Source organism: Pelophylax lessonae (genome assembly GCF_965119305.1).
Source record: "Pelophylax lessonae genome assembly, chromosome: 11".
Lineage (NCBI taxonomy): Eukaryota > Metazoa > Chordata > Amphibia > Anura > Ranidae > Pelophylax > Pelophylax lessonae.
The window spans coordinates 79,173,923-79,197,498 of NC_138778.1; the positions used below are offsets into that span (position 1 = coordinate 79,173,923).

The window sequence follows — 23,576 nt, forward strand, 5'->3', positions numbered from 1 at the left end:
ACCTCCGTGGGACTTGGTCTTTGTTCTGTCCGTTTTGCAACGTCCACCCGTTGAAAACATCAGGAAAATTTCTTTGCCTCTGCTGTCAAAACAGGTTGCTTTTCTAGTGGCGATCACTTCTGCCCGCAGAGTGTCGGAGTTGGCGGCCTTGTCTTGCCGCTCCCCTTCCCTGGTGGTTCATAGGGATAAGGTGGTCTTGCGACCTAACCAGTCCTTCCTCCCTTAGGTGTTTTCTGATTTTCACCTTAATGAGGACATTGTTTTGCCTTCGCTTTGAACTTGTTATGGCATCAGCAGATGCCTATTTTGGCCGCAAAGTTCTGTGCGCGGCAGTACCTTAAGGGGACCCTAATTTTGTGGGGCCCTGGCTGTTGGGGTTTTTTTTTCCCCCTTGTTCATTTGCTTTCCTGGGTTGTTGCTCCAGTTGAGCTTTTATGTTACCCAGAGGATACCTTTCTGATCACGTAAGGTTCCTTTCTCTGATGTGGGTGCTGTGTTGCCTTTCTGACGGTTACGTTTTTCCCACCCCTCATGTCTACACTGCTTTGGGACATCCCATTGGTGAAGACTGTATGAGTGGGCGGCGACTGAAAGAGGACGTAAGAGAAAACAGAATTTTTGTAAAATCTTACCGTAAAATTCCTTTCTCTGAGTTCTCTGACAGTCGCCGCCCCCGCCCCTCTATTTGGGGTTCTTTGGACTTTAACTGCTTGCTACCAAACTGAGTTGGGATGGCTGATAGCAGGGGGGTATTGGACCAGTGGGACAGCCCCCATAGGTGTGTCTATGTAAATTACTTTGTTTTTAACAAGTCTTATGCCTAGCTTGCTCCTATGGATAAGAGGTCAATACCCATTGGTGAAGACTGTATGAGTGGGCGGCGACTGTCTGAGGACTCAGAGAAAGGAATTTTACGGTAAGATTTTACAAAAATTAAGTTTTTTGCTGGTAAAAGAAGGATTAAACATCTATCTTTTAAAGCTCCAAGTGTTACGGTACCTCCTAACACGTCACCTTCTAGGCAGTTCCGACAGCCTCAGCCACCAGGGGTTAGAAGACCTCAAAATCAAGGTCAGAAAAAACCCTGGTTCCAAAGGCCCATTAAATCAGGTTCCAAACCCGCCTTATGAGGGGGCGCCCCCACTCGTTTGGGTGGGGGGAAGGCTCCTACAATTCTCAGAAACTCGGGGAGGAGTGGTGCAGGACAGCTGGATCTTGTCCACTGTGGCACGGAGCTACACGATAGAGATCCGAGAGTTTCCTCCTTCTTGGTTTCTGGGTTCAAATGTCCCTGTTTGCCCAGTAAAAAGGAAGTTCTTGTTTCGGGCCCTGGAACATTTGTGGGTATAGGGCGTGATTGTGGAGGATCCAACTAGTGAAGGTTAACAGGTTTTTACTCAAATCGCTTTACAATGCCAAAGCCAAATGGCGAGATAACACCCATTCTAGATCTCAAAGCTCTAAAGCAGTATCTAACAATTCGGCCTTTTTGCATGGAATCAACCTGCTCTGTGGTAGTCTCTCTAGGAAGAGGACTGTGATGGTGTTCACCATCACTGGAATTTAAGGACAGATGGGTGATGGGTTGAATTGCTTCATATTTGTCAGCAAGGTCAATTGTTCCCTTTGCCATGAGGTCTCTGAGCAGGAAGTCCACTCCTAATATGGTCATTCCAGGAAGTTCAATGGGGAGACGGGCTGGCTAACAATGTTGCTTTTTGTCTGAGGTGGCTTTCCATTCATCTATTGTCAGGTGTGCTAATGACCTCACCTGTTGTCTGCTAAGGGATGTATTGACACTCAGAGTAATGTGTATTGAGGGCTCGTTAGGGAACCATTGTTCTGTGTCTGACTATTGTGTACATTGATTGCCCCCTGGGGCTTCTGTCTCCTTGCATTGGTCAAGCTATCTGACCTAGGGATGCACCGAAATTTCGGCCACCGAAATTATCGGCCGATAATGGGTTAACATTGCCGAAAATAAATATGGCCGCCATGGGGAAGGAGGAGGGCGCAGGGCAGGTTTTAAAAGTCACGCCTCTGGCCGGCCGTCCGCCTCTTAATGACTGCCCTACTACGATCTGTGCATTATGAATGGACATTCCAGGCGGGCGGGGGGGCGGGCAGAGCGGCCGCTATTAGCTGTAAATATGTGAGAGCTTCCCTTCACTGACAGGCATGTATCTCCACTGACAAGGAAGTGAAGCTCTCACATAGTTACAGTCGTGCTGAGCTGACAGGGAAGGATCACATAGATCTATAGCGGCCGCTCGCCCCGCCCCCCCCGCCTGGTATGTCCATTCAGAATGCACAGATCGTAGTAGGGAGGTCATTGAGGGGCGGTGCCACCGGCCAGAGGCGGGACTTTTGAATGAAGGACACCCGAGGAGGGGGACGCTGAGGCGATGGGGGGGGGGGGGAGCTGGTATTTGTATTATGAAGCATGAGGGGTTAATGTATTGTCACTGCAGGTCACTCATCTATTAGTGATCGACCAGTGGCAGGTAATTAACACCTTTTGTGCTGCATTAGTGCAAACAGTATCAGTGTTAATTAACACTGGTTGCACTGATACTGGTTGCACTAATGCAGCACAAAGGGGTTAATTACCTGCCACTGGTCGATCACTAATAGACGAGTGACCTGCAGTGGCAAAATATTAACCCCTCATGCTTCATAATACAAATACCATTGGTAATTAAATTAACCTCTTGCCAACCCATCACAGTACATATACTGTGACAGGGTGGCAGCGACAGGTGTACGTCGCTGCCGGTTTTTGGTGTATGCCCCTGTTCTATCCATTTTAAATTTTTTTGGGGAAAAAGTCCTTTTCAGTTTCTGTTTCGGTTTTCGGCCAAGGGCATCCTGCGGTTTCGGTCTAAAATTTTCATTTCGGTGCATCCCTAATCTGACCAATCCCTGTTGACTCATTTTCAAGTCCTCATTTGCATGGCAGTCCTTCTGGTCAAGCTATCTGACCAATCACTGCTGACTCATTTTCAATTCCTCATTTGCATGGCTAAAAGAGGACCTGAATGGGAACTGCAGGTACTTTGCAATTGACCAATGGGAGGGCGTTTGTTGGGGGCAGGATGTTCCAAATTCTGTATAAAAGTGTGCTGTGTTCTTCCAATAAAGGGTCTTCCTGTTTGAACTTACATACAGCTTGCTTGGTGTTTGTTCTAATGGATTCCGGACGGCACATAGCTGTAGTTCGGATCCCGGATCCTTGGTTAACCAAACCATCAGACGTTGCGATCTGCAAGCTGACTTACTAGAAACAGAGGAGTGTCGGGAGAGCGGACAGAGCGAGCAAGGGTCTTGACACAAGGACATTTTCTGGCTTCCATAGATATCAAGGATGCATACCTCCATGTACAAATTTTTCAGGGTCCCTCTGAGGTTCTGCGGTTTGCAGTAGGACAGTGCCATTTCCAGTTTGTAGCTCTACCGCTCTGTCTGGCTACAGCTCCCCGGGTACTTCCAAAAATTTTGGCTCCGGTGTTAGCCTTTCTAAGGTCCCAAGGCGTCTCTGTCATGGATTGCCTGTACAACCAATTGTTAAAGAATCATTCAAGCTTAGGGCTAACGCAAGACGTGTCCCTAATGCCCCGTACACACGTGCAGATTATCTGAAGACTTTTTCCTTCAGATTTACCTTTTCTATGTAGTGCAAGGGCCTGCCGGATTGCATACAAATTGAAAGTGTTTAGGTTTGACCTCATATTATATGGTTTTGGTAAGTCTACAGACAAAAGTCTTCAGATAATCTGCACGTGTGTACGGGGCATAACAATCCAGTTCCTAGAGGATCTGAGTTGGATAATCAACCTTAAAGCCTGTTCAAGTCTTAGAATATCTGGGTCTGGTTCTCGAAACAGTTCAGGCAAAAGTTTTTTTGCCATCAAAAAGGTTCTAGCCCTCGAAGCCTGGTTTGGTTCGTAGGGAGGATAAAGTTTCCCTCCATACGATTATGCATGAAACTATTGGGCAAAATGGTGGCCTTTTTCGAGGCAGTCCCTTATGCTCAATTTCACTCCAGACTGTTTCAGAAAAGTATTCTCTCTGCATGGAACAAGAAGGTCCAAGCATTGGATTCCCTTATGTCTCTTGTAGAGATTGACCAATTATCAGCAAAACACATATATATCGTGGGCCGATATGAACTTTCCTGGAGGTATCGGAATCAGCGTTTGGATTTACCGATATTGCCGATATTTTCAGGTCATTGCGTATGTTGCGCGCACACGTTCTGCCTTCTAAGACCGCCTCCCACGCCTGTGCGGCCCATACAAGAGGCCATTTCACCGCACGCTGCACACATTCTCTACCTTAAGACCACCTCCCACGCCTCAGACAGCCTCGTGTACAGCCAGCTGCAGTCCGGTCACGGTGCCAGCCATTCATCCATCCTCCACCCACAGGCCCAGGCCTCAGCCACCCATCACAGGATGCCAGCCACTCAACCTACAACAACAGAACAGGCAAGTGTGAATGAGTGACACCAAGCCAGCCATAACAGGGTTGACACCAAGCCAGCCAGCCACAGTGTCCCTGCAAGCCAGCCACCCATAACAGGGTGACACCAAGCCAGCCAGCCACCACAGTATTCCTGCAAGCCAGCCACCCATAACAGGGTGACACCAAGCCAGCCAGCCAGCCACCACAGTGTTCCTGCAAGCCAGCCACCCATAACAGGGTGACACCAAGCCAGCCAGCCACCACAGTGTTCCTGCAATCCAGCCAGCCACCACAGTGTTCCTGCAAGCCAGCCACCCATAACAGGGTGACACCAAGCCAGCCAGCCACCACAGTGTCCCTGCACCCCAGACACCCATAACAGGAGGACACCAAGCAAGCCAGCCACCACAGTGTTCCTGCAATCCAGCCAACCACCACAGTGTATAAAAAAAGGGAATGGGACAACTAGAAAACAGGTATTGCCCAAAAAAAGCGCCATTAGTTTGAGTAACAGGGGTGTAGCAAGAAAAAAAAATGGGTCTACAAAGGAACAAAGCCAACGAAACCAATTCCAAATGAAAAACACAAATTTGTATTGAATGTACAAAATACAATAAGCGGTAGTTAATGAATTGACGAACATAACCTTCCACCTCACCACTAGAATAGACCACGTGGTAGTTAAAAACAAGACAAACACACATAATGTAGATGAACTACAGTCACATATAGTATCACATGTGAGTGGCAAAATTGGCAGTGTAAGACCAAATGGACCCAAATGAGGGTAGAGATTCAGCCAAATGCAACCACCCAGTGTCAGTCCAAATAAAGGGGGCGACACCCGGGTGAGTTGCAGTCACCTGAAAAGCAATCCAAATGATCACACCATGTGAATGCTCACAGAGAATATGACATCATAGGCAGTATAAAAATCAAACGGAGCCCACATAGGGGCCACAGCTCTGCTGAAGGCAGCCACCCCGCGTCAAACAAAAATAAGTGTTTGACCCATGAGTAGCTGCAAACATACCGAGCCAGGAGCAAAACCAAACATGTAGAGGTAGATGGCACTGATGGAATGGAGAAAGTACCAAGAAACAATGTAATTTGGCAATGAAAAAATAAAAAACAATAATTGAATGCCAAATCTGGGCACTAAAAATAAAGCGCCACAGGATAAGTATCTCCAATTCCTCAGATATCAGCAACCTCACATGTATTGGATCGGCCAGTAGGGAGAGTGCACAAGGAGACCAATAACATGTGAACTATACTGAAATAAACTCAGAAGCAGAGCAAATGAATAGATGCTGCAATCATGTAAAAAATAATAAATAAACCCAGTCAATCCACTAGACATGAAACCCTGAAATGCATGAAATACATATATAAAGAGTAACTCTCCTAGACAATGGTTCATGGAGGAAATGATGAACAGGTGATCCCTTTTCAAAGTACAGGTTCAGCCCATGTATATCAAGCAGTGGAAGAGTCTATTAGAACTCTTAGGCCCCTTTCACAAAGGCGGACCGTTCAGATCCGCCTGTCCGTTTTTTTGGCGGATCTGAGCGGTCCCCCCATGCATCTCTATGGGGCATCGGATGTCAGCGGAGACATATCCGCTGACACCCGATCCGATCCGTCAAATCTGGATGGATGAAATCCCTATTTTCCATCCGTCCAGCGGATCGGATCGGATGAGAACGGACCGACGGTCCGTTCCCATCTGATTCCCCCATAGAGATCTATGGGGCTTTGACAGCTGTGTCTCCGCACACAGCGCGGAGAACAGCTGTCATTCTCCTGCTCAGCGGGGGACCGGCAGATCGATCCCGCGCTGAAATAAGCGTAGTCCGTTTGCAGACTTACTGTGTGAAAGGAGCCTTAGATTGCAATCTGCAGTCCTGTGAGAAATGAACCCAGTTAATCCACTCAACATGAAAACACTGAAAATAAAGGATAAACTAGAGAGTCCCTCTCCTAGACAATAATTCATTGAGGTGATAATGAACAGATAAAAGTTCAGGGAGGTAGTAATGAACAGCTAATCCCTTGAGGTGTACAAGTTTAGCAGATATATTCCGGACAGTAGAAGAGTTTAAATGCAGTACATGCAATGAAAGGTCACTTTCCTGTGTAGTGGCTCATGGAGTGATGAATGAACAAATAACCCCTCCAACGATCACAATCGATAGGTGTATGCTGGAAGATAGGAGAGTCTGCTGGAGCCACACAACAGGCTAAAATGAGGTGATGAAAGCAGCAAAAGGGGGTGCAATCAATGTAGCAAGGCAAAACTGCAGGATGAAATAGACCGCCAGCCAGCATAAACTCACTGCAAGCACACGCCCGGACTGAAAAGATGAATCATCACATTAAGGAGACTCCTGTTGCAGTCCAGTAGTGTAGTATTTGGAAACAATATAGCCATCACTCCTCTCTTGAAGGCAGCTCAAACAGTAACAGAATGCTCCAAAAAGAAACATGCATTTAACTCATTGTGTAGCATATATAAAAGAGTTTTCTCACAGTTCTGTGATCTGGTGTAAATTGCTTGCAGGCAAGGAGGCTAGCATCATCCTGACATGATATGCATTTGACCGTGTATCAAACACAAATGGAGATAAGGAAGGAGCAGTCTCACAAGGAAGGCTTCAGCTGCAGGAAGCTTGATGCTTCAATTGAATTTAGCAGTAGCGTAATGGCTTGCAGCCCTGCAGCCTATCCACACAGTCAGCGCCCAGCTAATTGAGCAGCAGATCACTCCAAAAGATCAGGAACCACTCCCAGTAGCATATTGTAGCCGACCAAGGCGCAATGGGAGGGTGGAAGAAAACTGCTCTGGTCAGGATGATAGTGACCCAGCAATCAGTAAGCCCTCACAGTAAACTGGCAAAATAGGTCAGCTCCATATTGCAGGGACCCCCGCTCAGACAGGTGTCAGCAGTCCACCCACACAAACATCTACACGTTTCACTGGACACACCAGCTTCGTCAGGACACCACAGTGTTCCTGCAAGCCAGCCACCTATAACAGGGTGACACCAAGCCAGCCACCACAGCCTGCTGGCTGGCTGTCTCCCTGTTGTGGATGGCTGGCTTGGTATCACCCTGTTGTGGATGGCTGGGTTGGTGTAACCCTGTTGTGGGTGGCTGGCTTGGTGTCACCCTGTTGTGGGTGGCTGGCTTAGTGTCACCCTGTTGTGGGTGGCTGGCTTGGTATCAACCTGTTGTGGGTGGCTGGCTTGGTGTCAACCTGTTGTGGGTGGCTGGCTTGGTGTCAACCTGTTGTGGGTGGCTGGCTTGGTGTCACCCTGTTGGTGGCTGGTTTGCTGGCACCCTGTTGTGGGTGGCTGGTTTGCTGGCACCCTTTTGTGGGTGGCTGGTTTGCTGGCACCCTGGTGTGGGTGGCTGCCTTGCTGGCACCCTACTATGGGGTGGGTGGCTGTCTGCTGGCACTCTGTTAAGTGGGTGGCTGGCTGGCACCCTGCTGTGGCTTCTGGCTGGCTGGCACCCTGCTGTGGCTGTCGGCTGACTGTCACCCTGCTGTGGGTGGCTGGCTTGGTGTCACCCTGTTGTGGGGTGGGTGGCTGGCTGCTGGCACCCTGTTGTGGCTGGCAACTGGCACCCTGTTGTGGGTCTGTGGGTGGCGGCTGGCACAGGGGCTGTGGGTGGCTTGGTGGGTGGCTGGATGGCTGTTTGCTGTCGGTCTGTGGCGATGCGGAATTGCAAATGCAAAGCACAGTGCACTGTGGCTGCACACTGTCCGAGGTGAGGGAGGCGACCTAAGAAGCAGAATATGTATAATTATAGGTCCAGCACATAGAGACACGTCGAGCAACACACGCAATGACGTCACGTATGCGCCGCGCACAATATCAGTAATTTTGGCAAGTTCCGGTGTAACGTTAGAAAACCATACCTCGTTAGATTTCCATACCCTCGTCACTTTCTGTCCGAAACAGCTGATCAGCGTAGCAGTGCGCATGCTCAAAGCCCCGAAAACACCATTGAACAGCTGTGAAGTTGAGAAGTGCGCATGCTCGGAGGGTATGAAATTATTACGGAAGTGTGTATAATGTTATACTTGCGGCGGTTACATAAAAACAGTTCGGCTGCAATATCAATCATCTCCTCTGCTATCCCTGTCACTTCCCTGATGTCGGCTAGTAAATATATAAGCGGTGGCAGGTGTATGAATTAGAAATGACGGAGATCTCGGCTCCGTGATCCGCTTTTATATTTATTACCCGAGATGAGGGAAGTGACAGGGGAAGGAGCGGAGATGATTCATGTTGCAGAGGAGCTGTTTTAATGTAACCGCGGCAATTGTAACTACCGTGAGAAATCCATACCCTCCGTAGGTGCACCGGAAGTGACGAGGGTATGGTTTTCTCACGGGTATGGGTTTTTCACGGAACACCGGGGCCAATACCGATATATCGGGAAAAGTGAATATCGGCCCTCCCATAATCGACTTTGCCAATAATTGGTCGATCCCTAGTACTCAGTAGTTTGTATGGCCCCACATGCTTGTATTGCATGCCTGACCATGTCAGAGCATGCTCCTAATGAGACGACGGATAGTGTCCTGGGGTATTTCCTTCCAGATCTGGACCAGGCTCTTGAACAGATTGAGGTGCTACCTGGCGGCGTCATATCGACCAAAACATAATGTCCCAGAGGTGTTCTATTGGAGAACGAGCGTGGGGGCCATTCAGTGCTATCAATTCCTTCATCCTCCAGGAACTGGCTGCTTCACATGAGGCCAGGCATTGTCGTGCGCCAGGAGGAGCCCAGGACCCACTGCACCAGTGTAGGGTCTAAAAACTGGTCCAAGGATTTCATCCCATTACCTAATGTCAGTCAAGGTGCCGTTGTCTAGCCTGTAGGGGTCTGTGCGTCCCTCCATGGATACGCCTCCCCAGACCATCACTGACCCACCACCAATCTGGTCCTGCTGAACGATTTAACAGGCAGCATAACATTCCCTGCAGCTTCTCCAGATCCTTTCATGTCTGTTACACGTGCTCAGGGCGAACCTGTTTTCAACTGTACAAAGCATAGGGCACTAGTGGTGGACCAGTGGTGTTCAATGGCAAATGCCAATCGAGCTCCATGGTGACGGGCAGTGAGCACAGGTCCCACTAGAGGATGTCTAGCCCTCAGACCACCCTCATGAAGTCTGTTTCTGATTGTTTGGTCAGAGACATTCACACCAGTGGCCTGCTGGAGGTTATTTTGCTCTGGCAGTGCTCATCCTATTCCTAGTTGCATAAAGGAGCAGACCTGCTGATCGGTTAATGACCTTTTATGGCCCTGTCTCCTGGAATATCCTCCATGCTCTTGAGACACAGCAAACCTTCTTGCAATGGCACATATGTGCCATTCTGGAGGAGTTGGACTGCCTGTGCAACCTCTATAGGGTCCAGGTATCACCTCATGCTACCATAAGTGACACTGACTCTAGCCAAATGCAAAACTAGTGAAAAGCAATTAGAAAAGATGAGTAGGGTAAAAAAAATGTGAGTGGCCTCTGCCTCTAAAACCACTCTGTTTTGAAAGTAATCTCTTTGTTGCACATCCAGTGCACCTGTTAATTTTATTAACACTAAAACTGCTGGAACTGATTAAAAACCCCCTCTGCTTCTTAACTGACCAGATCAATATCCCAGGAATTTAATTTACTAGATAGATAGATAGATAGATAGATAGATAGATAGATAGATAGATAGATAGATAGATAGATAGATAGATAGATAGATAGATAGATAGATAGATAGATAGATAGATAGATAGATAGATAGATAGATAGATAGATAGATAGATAGATAGATAGATAGATAGATAGATAGATAGATAGATAGATAGATAGATAGATAGATAGATAGATAGATAGATAGATAGATAGATAGATAGATAGATAGATAGATAGATAGATAGATAGATAGATAGATAGATAGATAGATAGATAGATAGATAGATAGATAGATAGATAGATAGATAGATAGATAGATAGATAGATAGATAGATAGATAGATAGAATTTATTATTTGCTATTTTTTTTCCATGAAAGTGGAGTTAACATCTAACTTTTTTATTACAGGTATATTTGTCTTTAGGATTGACTCAGAAAGAAGTTGATGAATTTTTCACTGGCCCAGCATTCTTGGCTTGGGGTCGAATGGGAAATATTCACACTTGGGGAGGTCCTTTGTCCTCTAACTGGATGAACAAACAGTACTCCTTACAGGTAAGATCCTAACATGTTAGGGAAGTATGACTTCTCCTACCCCAGCTTATGAAGGACTATTCTATTACCATTAATTATTTGAGCAGCATATATTGAAGGTGGGGTTTTGAAAAATACAAAAGGGGAATTAGTGAGTGTTAAAGTGGAATTCAATTCCACTTTTGAACTTGTACGTTTAGGTAAGCCTATAATAAGGCTTACCTGTAGGTACATTAAATATCTCCTAAACTTGCAATGTTTAGGAGATATTCCCGCAACATGCAGCCAGTGACATCCATGCTGGACCTTCAGAGAGCCGCTCTGAAGCCTAGGGCCCCCACGCACAACTGCAGGAGTGACGTCATCGTGGCCTAGCCATTCATACAGCCAGAGCCTGTGAACCCAAAAGGATGACTGGGTGAAGATGGCAGCACTGGAGAGCCTTGTCAGCGCTGCACTGGATGGCTCTGTGTACAGGTAAGTCAGTCATAATGTGCTAGTATGCGGTGCATTCCAGTACCTTATGACTTAAATCTGCATGGAGGCCTATTGTTTTTTTTTTATTTTTCTAGCAGTATGGAGATGGAAGATAAGAGCAGACAAATGGGACCTGATAAAAGCTAAAGGTCAGAGGATAAGATAGTCAGAGCTCCTGATAAAAGCTAAAGGTCAGAGGATATACTTGTAAATGGCACATGTTCTGTTCACAATAATCAGTCTCTATAGACATGGAGGAATCTGCAACAAAAACAATCTATGCAAGTAAAGTAAGGGACATCTGTGAGGATCATAGATGTATGTTGTGATGGTGTAGGTCAGCCTTTCCCAACCTTTTAACTCCAAAGGAGTAGTCAGTAGGAAGAATGCACCCCTTACAGTGGTGGTTAGAATGTCTTCCTACTGGTTCTACCAAGTAGTGTTGGACCTGGAACTATGTAGGCACCATCAAATGGGAGGGTTAGTTCAAGGAACCTCTAGCAACCTTTTGAAGGAACCCTAGAGTTCCATGGATCCCTGGCGGAGAATAGCTAGTGTAGGTAAAACTAATTAAAAGGTGACTTGTGCATGAGTTCTTTTTATTTTCTATATTTTCAGTTTAAGATCCTCAAAAGAATGAGGTCTCTTGGAATGATTACAGTGTTGCCTGCATTTGCTGGACATATTCCTTCAAGTTTACTCAGGTAAGATATTAGATGTTGATACCTGGTATATCTTTCCCACACATTTCTAATCAATTGCTAGGGAGGAGTTTAACGTTAAAGTGGAACTTCACTCTCCTAATCAACATTGATTATTTGTAATCCTCATGGTGCTAGCATTAGTAAATAGATAGGAAAGTATATTATATTTACTTGTGTTAAACTTTTTTTGTTTTTTACATTGCTTCAGTTACTTCCTGGTTTACTGCCTAGGCATATTATGTCATGTGTCCCAGTAGTCTTCAGGTTGGGAGGAGAAGAGGAAGGGTTTTTCTCAGCTAAGCATGCTTTCCTGTATGTATACTTGAGCTGGGGCAGGAAGTAAATGCTACATAAATCATTTTGCCCTACTCATGATGGCCACAGCCAGAAGTGATAGGGAGGTGATTTTCACAGCGATTTCTCAGCAAAATAAAGCATGAAGACATGAATGGATGGGGAAGTTTGCTTTGAATAATAAAAATTTATTAAATAGCGTTTTTGGTTTGTGGTACTCAGATGCAGTGAAGATCCAGTTTAAGTGAAAGGAACCCTTATTGTCTCTGCTTCACAATGCAACGTGTACTTCACAATAAAGACAGAATTCCCAATTCTATCAATAAAAAGAAGCATGTACACGTTCACGACTGGTGGTGACTACAGTATTAACTTGTCCATTAAAAGTATAAAGTATTGGGGAATTATATTATTATTTTGTTTTCTGAGATTAACAACGTTACTTATACTCTGCTTAACATGTTCCTACCAAATAAGAAACCACTACCGTTTGAAAAAAACGAATTCTCTCTTTCAAGGTCACGTCGTCATATGTGGTGACTTTAATGCAATCCATGATCACAATCTAGATATGTTAGATTCCTCAAGAATTCGCTCATGCAGGGTGACTTTTGGCAGGCTTTATGATGTTTGGAGGTGTTAATATGCAACAGAATAAGACTATACTTTCTTTTTTACATGTACACCTGACTTACTCTAGAATAGGTATTTCTCTGTCGCTCATTGACAGACGCAGTCCTCTTTGATTAATATCAAATTGGGTTATACTGCCATCTACAGGAGTAGGACACTAGGCAGAAGAAAACGTTCTGGCCACACCCTAGGGGCAGTCCCAGAGGGTATATCCTCTCACTTCCTGCTACAGGATGTCAGTTTTTTTCTGTCTAGTCAGGAGTAAGGACCTAAGTTCCTTGCTGGGATCTTTGGTCCTGGCAAGATTTTTTAGATAAATCCTTTTTTAGTTAGCTTTTTTCTCGAGTTTCCTGTGAGATCTTCAAGCAAATTATGCCGGATCTGGGCGACGGGCTGGATGTTGAGATCCAGTGGTCACCCCAGCCGGCTTACAAGCGCGTGCAGGCCCTAGCTCCGCGCTGGGTCGGCCTGCGACATAGTCCCGCTGGACGGGGACTGGCCCTGCGAGTTAAACATCTCGCCAGGACGCCTACGACCAGTCGGAAACTGAGTCCTGGCGTCTGCATTGGTCGACAGCCCCCCCACTTCGGTGGAGAGGGGTTCTGTTAGGAGTGGGTGCCCGTCGGTTCCGGTATGGTGAGTAGATGTTCCCCCTCCCCCCCTGTCGGGTTTTTGGGATGGATACGGGCCCCTCTGTGGATGGTCGGACCCTCTTGAGCCTAGGGTTCCCCCTTTATCCTATGACATGTTTCACAGATCTCCCTCTTGATAGTGTGATTTGGTCACTCCAGGAGGCTTGGTTTGGGAGCTGACTATCTAATAGTCACTATAAAGAACTGGCGATGAAAGAGGCCATGACTGGGGTCAAGGATGGAGACAGGGGCTGGCGTTACTAGTAGTCATGTAAAAGGGGTGATATAATACAATGCACCTACCCAATGCATAGTGATGCAGCACAGGGACTACCGCCATCCTCCCGCAGGTCGCACGGCATAAGCCGCTGCTATCCTCTCGCAGGCCGCACTATTCAGGCCGCCGCCATCCTTCCACAGGCCGTTTGCAGGCCGCCGCCATTCGCCCGCAGGCTGCATAAGATCCACAGGCCGCCGCCTTCCTGCCGCAGGCCACACGGATCCCGCAGCCGCCGCCGTCCTCCCGCAGCCACACGAGACCCACAGGCCGCCGCCTTCCTGCCGCAGGCCGCATGGATCCCGCAAGCCCACAGGCCGCATGATTTAGCCGCCATTGTTTTCCACAGGCCGTCCGCAGGTCGCGCAGGCCACCATTTTGGCGTAGCCTGGTGTCTCCTGCATGGGGGCGGCCATGTTTGATGTGCCAGCTCACTCGAGGAGTAGCAGTGGGAGCGCCAGAAGGCGTGTAAAGGGGCGGAGCCGCCTCCTTTACCCGGGAAAACTATTCACAGGACTTCCTGGTCTGCATAGGACAGCGCTGAGAGCAGTTTGGTAGAAGCTTCTCTGCATCAGGTGGTGAGCCCTTGGGGTCTCTCTCTCTCTCTCTGTAGGGGTTCAAAGCAGGTACGCTGAGGGGCGCTATTGCGCTGGAGGATTACACATAAAAAACAAAAAAAAACAAATTGTTGTTTGCTGGCAAGTGTTCCTGGACTAGTCATGGACCCTGCCACACATGTATCCCCACCTGATCCCCTCGAGGTGGCCGCAGGACCCTCCAGTTCCCCACTTACAATTGATGCATTGTCAGCGGTTTTGGAGTCTTTTGTATCCCGGGTGGAGGTGGCCTGTCAGGAACGGGGCGCAAAGAAGCGACCCCCGCCTACCCCTATTTCATCTAACACTTCAGATACAGATTCTGAGCCTGTCACTGCAGCTGCAGGTCCTTCATCTGGGGCTTGTGTCTCGGGTACGGTCTCCTCAGACAGTGAGGAGGACGTTTCGGCATCCGCCATAGCCCAAGAAGTGAGGTTACACCGGCAGAAGTAGCTGATACTGAAATTCCTTTTGGAACTAATAAACCTACCAAAATGGCGAGGGTGTTTCCCTTGCCCAAATGTTTTGGTAATATAATTAAAGAGGAATGGGGTCGTCCAAAACAAACCCCTGGTATTTCCAAACGCATTATTAGGCGTTATCCGTTTGAGGAATCCCTCCTCAAAAAATGGACAGTACCACCATTGGTGGATTTACCGATTTCCAGATTAAATAAAGCTACTGTTATCCCATTGGAGGACGCTCCGTCCTTTAGGGATCCGGTGGATCGTAAGGTGGAAGCCGTGTCTCGCTCCATCTTTTCCCTGATTGGGTCAGCTTTTAGGCCAGTGATTGCAATTGGTTTGGTTTCACAAACATTGACAGAATGGACCAAGTTGTTACGCCGGGACTTAGAGGGGAGAAGCATCCCCCCGGCAGTATCAGACCTGCTGGAGCAGATGATATAAGGGCTACAGTTTGTCTGTGACGCCGCTCTGGACGCCACTCCATTGTTGGGGCGGGCATCGATTTTAGCAGTGGTCCTCAGGCGTGTGCTGTGGTTAAAGTGCTGGTCGGCGGATCAAGGTTCCAAAAAAGCTTTGGCTAATCTCCCCTTTCAGGGGAATCGCCTCTTTGGGGCCACCTTGGATGAGATTATCAAGGATCTCACTGGGGGCAAGAGCACTTTTTTGCCACAGAATACTAAGGGTAAAGGACCTCGTCAGAGACGGGGGCCTTCCTTTTCCGCTCATAAAAAGTTTTTTCGCTCCGCTGGGGCGGGCGATAAGGCAAAGCCCTCCAAAGCCCCTCCAGGAGGATTCAAGGGGCGCTGGTCGGGTAAACAAAAGTCCGGCTCTTCCAGAGCTGAAGATAAGACTACTAAAGCCTGAAGGTGCGCCCCCACCCATAGCTGGGGTGGGGGGACGTCTTCACCAGTTTCCGGATCCATGGCTTTCCAGAATCCTCCAATATCCGAGTATCCCCGGATCGCTTAGAAGCTTTGCGGGGGGCAGTAACTGATTTAATGCAACAGGGAGTGGTGGTCCACGTCCCTTGGACAGAGCGTTTTCAGGGGTTCTATTCGAACCTATTCACAATACCCAGAAAAGAGGGCAAGGTGCGTCCAATTCTGGACTTAAGAGCACTCAATCTTTTTGTCAGGGTACAAAAATTCAAAATGGAGTCCATTCGCACAGTAGCGGCCTCCCTGCATCAGAGGGATTTTCTGGCGTCCATAGACATCAAAGATGCCTATCTTCACATTCCCATTTACGCAGGACATCAGCGTTTCCTGCGTTTTTCCATAGAAGAGAACCATTATCAGTTTGGTCTCGCCTCGGCTCCCCGGGTCGTCACAAAGGTGTTGGCCCCAGTTTTGGCGCGGTTGCGACAGCGAGGCATATCGATTCTAGGTTACCTAGACGATCTTCTGCTCCGTGCGGAGTCTCCGCAGACTCTGTTGCTAAACTTGGAGATCACCATGATCTCTTTGCAAGAGTTCGGGTGGCTGGTGAACCTGCAGAAGTCATCTCTGGTTCCCACCAGGAGGCTGGAATATCTGGGTCTAATTTTAGACACATCCAGGGCAAAAGTGTTTCTCCCTGCGGAGAAACTCCAGAAGATTCAATCAACTATTCAGTTGTTACTATCCGACAACTGGCCTTCCCTTCGGACTTGCATGAGGGTCCTGGGTCTGATGGTGGCTTCCTTCGAGGCAGTACCATTTGCCCAGTCCCATACCCGAATCCTTCAAAAAGAGATTCTTCTCAAATGGAACCGGAATCCAGATTCCCTGAACAATCGGATCCGACTGAGCGAGCGGACCAGGGAGTCTCTGGTCTGGTGGCTTCGGTCTCCGATGCTCAGCCAGGGGAAGTCATTTCTTCCAATATACTGGACGATTGTCACCACGGATGCCAGTCTATCCGGGTGGGGAGGAATTCTCGGCAAATTATCTGCTCAGGGGCTTTGGTCCCTGGAAGAGTCCAGGTTACCGATAATTGTATTGGAACTGAGAGCGATCAGACTTTGTCTGATTCATTGGACCGAGCAGCTCCGGGGCAGCCCGGTGCGGATCCAGTCGGACAATGCCACAGCAGTGGCTTACGTCAATCACCAAGGGGGCACCAAGAGTGTCCTGGCGGCCATAGAAGTGGCCAGCATTCTTCGTTGGGCGGAACGGATTGTTCCAGCTCTCTCCGCGGTATTCATTCCGGGGGTGGAGAATTGGCAGGCAGATTATCTCAGCCGTCAGATTCTGGATCAAGGGGAATGGTCTCTTTATCCAGAGGTATTCCACCAACTGTGCCCTCGTTGGGGCACCCCGAATGTGGATCTGTTGGCATCTCGGCTCAACAGGAAAGTGCGGAGGTTTGTGGCTCGCTCCAGTGATCCTCTAGCAGACGCAGCAGACGCGCTGATCGCCCCGTGGGGGCAGTATCAGCTACTGTATGCCTTCCCTCCTCTCAAGTTGCTGCCGAAACTTCTTCGCAGGATAGGTGTGGAGGGAATCCCAGTTATCCTGGTAGCTCCGGACTGGCCTCGTCGGGCCTGGTACACCGACCTGGTCAGGCTGGTCGCAGACGTTCCTTGGCGACTTCCTCTCAGGGAGGATCTGCTGTCGCAGGGACCGATCTTCCATCCTGCTTTACGATCGCTGGCTTTAACGGCCTGGCTATTGAGACCCAGGTGCTGAAGGACAAGGGGTTGTCAACTTCAGTGATTCCTACTCTAATTAAAGCAAGGAAAGCGACTTCCAGAAAAGCCTATCATCGCACATGGAAGTCTTATATCGCGTGGTGTGAATCCCTTGGGTTCCCTCCACGTTCGTACTCGGTGGCCCGAATATTGGCTTTTTTGCAAAAGGGGGTTGAGCAGAAACTGTCCTTGAGCACTATCAAGGGTCAGGTTTCAGCATCAGCAATCTTCTTTCAGAAGCCTCTGGCTACTCATTCCTTGATGCGGAGTTTCATCCAGGGAGTGCGACACCTGGCTCTACCGGTGCGCGCACCCTTACCGCCCTGGGATCTTAATTTAGTACTGTCGGTTCTTCAGAAACCTCCCTTTGAAAATATCAGGGAGATTGCTTACTTTATCCCAGAAGGTGGCCTTCTTGGTGGCTATCACTTCTGCACGCAGGGTGGCAGAACTGGCCGCATTATCCTGTCGTTCCCCATATCTGGTGGTTCATAGGGATAAGGTTGTTCTTCGTCCGAATCCATCCTTCCTTCCTAAGGTGGTTTCAGAGTTTCATTTGAATGAGGACATTGTATTGCCTTCCCTGTGTCCTAAGCCCAGTCATCCTCGAATTCACGTTGCATTCCTTGGATGTAGTTCGGGCGATCAGGGTATACTTGAATACTACGGATTCATTTCGTAAGAAGGATTCACTTTTTGTGATCACGGATGGCCCTAAGAAGGGGTTGCCTGTTTCTGCCGCGACCATCTCTAGATGGATCAGACAGACGGTGGTATAGGCTTATTCTATTTAAGGGTCGGGATCCCCCGTTCCCTGTTAAGGCGCACTCTACTCGGGCGCTTAGTGCTTCCTGGGCCTTCCGCCATCAGGCGTCAGTGGTTCAGGTTTTCAAGGCAACTACTTGGTCGTCGGTTCATACCTTTACAAAATTGTATAAGGTTGATGTGCTGGCATCGGCGGATGCCTCTTTTGGCCGCAAGGTTCCTGCAGGCCGCTGTTTGAGGAGACTGTTGGTCTACCTCGAGGGTTTGTTGGGTTTTTCACTTAGGTCTCATCTTTTTGCTCGATGAGTCCCTTGATGCTTCTGGTTGGCTCCGGTTGGGCCTTCTGGATTTTGTTTTCTGTTATCCCACCCCTCATTTGTGGCACTGCTTTGGGACGTCCCAATTTGATATTAATCAAAGAGGACTGCGTCTGTCAATGAGCGACAGAGAAAAATGTTTTTTGTAAGAACTTACCATAAATCCTTTTCTCTTAGCTCATTGACAGACGCAGTACCCGCCCCTCTATTTTTGAGTTGGGTTGGGTTAAATTCTCTGACACTGCTTTGTGACATAACTGACATCCTGTAGCAGGAAGTGAGAGGATATACCCTCTGGGACTGCCCCTAGGGTGTGGCCAGAACGTTTTCTTCTGCCTAGTGTCCTACTCCTGTAGAGGGCAGTATAACCCAATTTGATATTAATCAAAGAGGTCTGCGTCTGTCAATGAGCTAAGAGAAAAGGATTTTACGGTAAGTTCTTACAAAAATAAATTTTTTCTTGGTGGATACATTTCTTTTGCAAACTATATGCAACTCAGAAAAACATACAATTGCGTGGTCAGACCATTCCTCTGTGTCTGTCACAGTGGGGGGAGGAGGTGTTGAAACCAGAGCGAATAGATAAAGGAATGATGTATACTTGATTTCTATACTAGAAAACAAAACCAAAATATCAAGTCAAAGAGTTTTGCAAACTCAATAGTGGCTCGGTCTCTGACCCCTTCACATGCGTACAAGGCATTTATGCCAGAAATCCTTCTAAAAATCAGTACTGTGACTAAAAAGCAAAGGACACAGCAGTTTACAGATCTGCTCAATACAATTCAGTATTTAGAAAATATAAATTAACCACTTTACCACTAGAGGATTTTGCTGTCTTACGTTTGGGGCACTTTTTGCGATTCGGCGCTGTGTGAATTTAACTGACAATTGCGCGGTCGTGCGACGCCATACCCAAACGAAATTTATGTCCTTTTTTTTCCCACAAACAGAGCTTTCTTTTGGTGGTATTTGATCACCTGTGCGATTTTTACTTTTTGCGCTATAAATAAAAAAAATAGCTTAAATTTTGAAAAAACAACAATATTTTTCACATTTTTTTATATGAAATTCCCTCAAAAAAGATGTAAAAATCTAAAATTTTTTAAATTTTTGGCCAATTTGTTTTCTGCTACCTATGTTTGGTAAAAAAATTCACAATAAGCGTATTTTGATTGGTTTGCGCAAAAGTTATTGCGTTTACTAACAAAGGGAAAGATTTCTGTCATTTTTGGTGTTTTTTTTTTAACGCGTAATGGCGGCGATCTGCGTTTTTTTTTCTCTATCGCTCATTGACAGACGTAGTCTTCTTGATTCTCAAGAGCTGGGTTATGTTGTCTCCGCAGGAGTAGGACTAGGCAGAATGACAAAACGTTCTGGCTCCACCCTAGGGGGCAGTCCCTGAGGGTATATCCTCCCTCTCTCTGCTACAGGGAATCAGTTTTTTTCTGTCTAGTCAGGAGTAAGGACCTAAGCTCCTTGCTGGGATCTTTTGGTCCTGGCAAGACTTTTTTTCTTTAAGAAAAAGACATTTTTTAGGTAGTTTTCTCCAGTGTTTTTTTCCTGTGAGATCTTCAAGCAAAAATGCCGGACTGGGCGACACTTGTGGTCACCCCAGCCGGCCTACGAGCGCGTGCAGACCAGGCATTGCGCTTGGTCGGCCGCGACATATTCAAGTAATTATGCGGGGCCGGGCGACGGGCTGGATGTGAGATCCAGTGGTCACCCCGGTTTCTGCCTAAAAGGCGCGTGCAGACCAGTGCGCTGAGTCGGCCGCGACGGAGTCCCAGTAAAGGGACTGACTTTGCGAGTTAAAGCTCGCTTGGACGCCAGGACCAGAGAGTCGAGGCGTCCACAAACCCCCACCCCGGTGGAGAGGGTATTATGAAGAGAGGGTGCCTGTCGGTTCGGTATGGTGAGTAAAACGTTCCCTTTTTTTCCTCATTTATGAGGCAGTATATATTATGGGCCCCTCCATATATGGTCAGTATATATCTGACACTTACAAGTCCCCCTTGTAATACAGCATGTGTTTGTGGGAAGTGGACTTGGTTCAAGAGCTAACACTCTACCCAGCAGACTGTAACATTACAGCAGACATAGGAGGTATAATCCTACCTTTTGTGCAGTGTATCTCTGTAGATCCATATGTCACCTCTCAGCAGAGTGCAGGTGGATGTGCTGGGAAGACGATATCAGCGGTCCGCCGCCATTTTGCCGTAGACCGAATACATATATGTCCTCAGGTCACGCCGGCCGCCATGTTTTTGGAGTCTTATGTCTCTTCTATGGGGGCGGCCATGTTTTGTGAGCCCAGCTTCCTCGTGGAGGGCTGGGAACGCCAGAAGGCGTACACAGGGGGCGGAGCCACGCCTTCTGCCCGGGAAAAAGCAAACAGCTCCTTCCAGTCTGTGTAAGACAGACGCTGGCTGCAGTTTGTTGGAAACTGCACTGCATCGGTTGGTGAGCCTTGGGGGTCCCTCTCTCTCTCTCTGGGATCGAGAAGCAGGTACTCTGAGGGGCGCTATTGCGCTAGGGGGAGACACACAAAAAAAAAAAAGAAAAGTTTTTTTGTTTATTGCTGGCAAAGTGTACTGTATTAACATGGACCCTGCCACTCATGTATCTCCTCCGGATCCCCTCGAGGGGTCTGCGGGATCCTCCAGCACCCCATTGACAATTGAATCTTTGTCAGCTATTATGGAAACTTTTGTGTCCCGGGTGGAAGTGGCTTGTCAGGGACAGGGCGCAAGAAAGCGACCCCCGCCTAACCCCCTATTATCTGAAACCTCGGATTCAGACTCTGAGCCTATTTCTGCAGTTGCAGGTACTTCATCTGGTATTGGTGTCTCGGGTCCTGTCTCTTCAGACAGTGAGGAGGATGTTTCGGCATCTGCCATAGCCCGAGAGGAAGCGTTGGTAAACGCACTCATTGTATCTGTTCAAGAGACTTTAAGGTTACAGGGTATTCCATCAGAAATAGCTGAAACTGAGATCCCTTTTGGGACTAAAAAGCGCATCAAAGTGGCAAAGGTTTTTCCATTGCCCAAATGTTTTGGCAATCCAATCGATGAAGAATGGCGTCTGCCAAAACGCACTTTTAATATTTCCAAACGCATTGACAGGCGTTATCCGTTTGAGGAAACCCTTATTAAGAAATGGACAGAACCACCTGTGGTGGATTCACCTATTGCTAGATTGAATAAAGCCACGGTTATTCCTTTAGAAGACGCTCCGTCTTTTAAAGATCCAGTGGATCGCAAGATAGAAGCTATGTCTCGCACCATGTTTTCCTTGATTGGATCAGCTTTCAGGCCAATAATTGCTATTGGTCTGGTTTCGCAGGCTGTAACTGAATGGACCAAGTGGTTACGCCGGGACTTAGAAGAAGTCCCTCAGGCGGTATCAGATTTGTTGGAACAAATGATACAGGGGTTACAGTTTGTATGTGATGCGGCGTTAGACGCCACTCCATTAATGGCGCGAGCATCAGTCTCGGCAGTGGTTCTCAGGCGTACACTGTGGCTAAAAGGTTGGATAGCCGACCAAGGTTCCAAAAAAGCATTGGCTAATATCCCCTTTTCAGGAGAGCGTCTATTTGGAGCCAACTTAGATGAGATCATTAAGGATCTCACCGGTGGAAAAAGCACCTTTTTACCGCAAAATTTTAAAGGTAAAGGAACTCGTCAAAGACGAGGGCCTTCTTTTTCTGCTCACAAGAGGTTTTTTCGTCCAGCGGGTGAAAAAACTAAGTCCTCCAAAGCTCCTGCAGGAGGCGTCAGGGGTCGGTGGTCGGGCAAGCAAAAGCCCGCCCCCTCCAGACCCGAAGATAAACCATCCAAAGCCTGAAGGTGCGCCCCCACCCATAACTGGGGTGGGGGGACGTCTTCGCCGGTTCCCGGATCCATGGCTTTCCAGAATCCCGGACAAATGGGTTTGCGAAGTCATAAAGTCAGGGTACAAGATCGAGTTTCGATCTCTCCCACCGGCGCGATTCTTCCCTTCCAATATCCGACTATCTCCGGATCGTCTAGAAGATCTGCGGAGAGCAGTCACAGATCTACTACAACAAGGAGTGGTAGTCCACGTTCCTTGGACAGAACGGTTTCAAGGGTTTTATTCAAACCTGTTTACAATACCCAGGAAAGAGGGCAAAGTGCGTCCAATTCTGGACTTAAGAGCGCTCAATTCTTTCGTCAACATAAGAAGATTCAGAATGGAGTCCATTCGCACGGTAGCAGCCTTCCTGCATCCAGGGGATGTCCTAGCGTCCATAGACATCAAGGACGCCTATCTTCACATTCCCATTTTCGCAGGACATCAGCGTTTTCTACGCTTTTCCGTAGAGGAGAACCACTATCAGTTTGTGGCGTTACCTTTCGGTCTCGCCACGGCTCCGCGGGTCTTCACAAAGGTGTTGGCCCCTATGTTGGCACTTCTGCGCCAAAGAGGTATATCGATTCTAGGTTACCTAGACAATCTTCTGCTTCATGCAGAATCTCCTCAGACCTTGCTACAAAACATAGAAATTACTATGATTTCTTTACAGGAATTCGGGTGGCTGGTGAACCAGCAAAAGTCATTTCTGGTTCCCACCCAGAGGCTCGAATATCTGGGTCTAATTCTAGACACAGTCAGGACGAGAGTTTTCCTTCCGGTAGGGAAACTTCGAAAGATTCAATCAGCAGTCCAGTTGTTACTGTCCAACAGCTGGTCTTCCCTTCGGACGTGCATGAGGGTTCTGGGGTTGATGGTGGCTTCATTCGAAGCAGTCCCATTTGCCCAGTCCCATACCCGAATTCTTCAGCAAGAGATTCTTCTCAGATGGAATCGGAATCCGGAATCCCTGGACAATCAGATACGATTGAGCAAACAGACCAGAGAGTCTCTGGTTTGGTGGCTTCGGTCTCCAATGCTCAGCCAGGGAAAGTCATTTCTGCCAATATATTGGACGATGGTGACCACGGATGCCAGTCTATCCGGATGGGGAGGAATTCTTGGTCAGTTATCTGTCCAGGGACTTTGGTCCCCGGAAGAATCCAGA

At 47.8% G+C, this 23,576-nt stretch overlaps 1 protein-coding gene across 1 annotated transcript in view; it reads left to right on the forward strand.

Annotated features, from left to right (window-relative positions):
• The window catches only part of NAGLU (N-acetyl-alpha-glucosaminidase), a 369,580-nt gene that overhangs the window by 170,584 nt on the left and 175,420 nt on the right, over positions 1 to 23,576 (forward strand). Inside the window, exons 3-4 of the mRNA XM_082271761.1 lie at positions 10,574 to 10,720; positions 11,795 to 11,880. Of these exons, the coding sequence (XP_082127887.1) occupies positions 10,574 to 10,720; positions 11,795 to 11,880 (233 nt within the window). The remainder of the gene's footprint in view (positions 1 to 10,573; positions 10,721 to 11,794; positions 11,881 to 23,576) is intronic.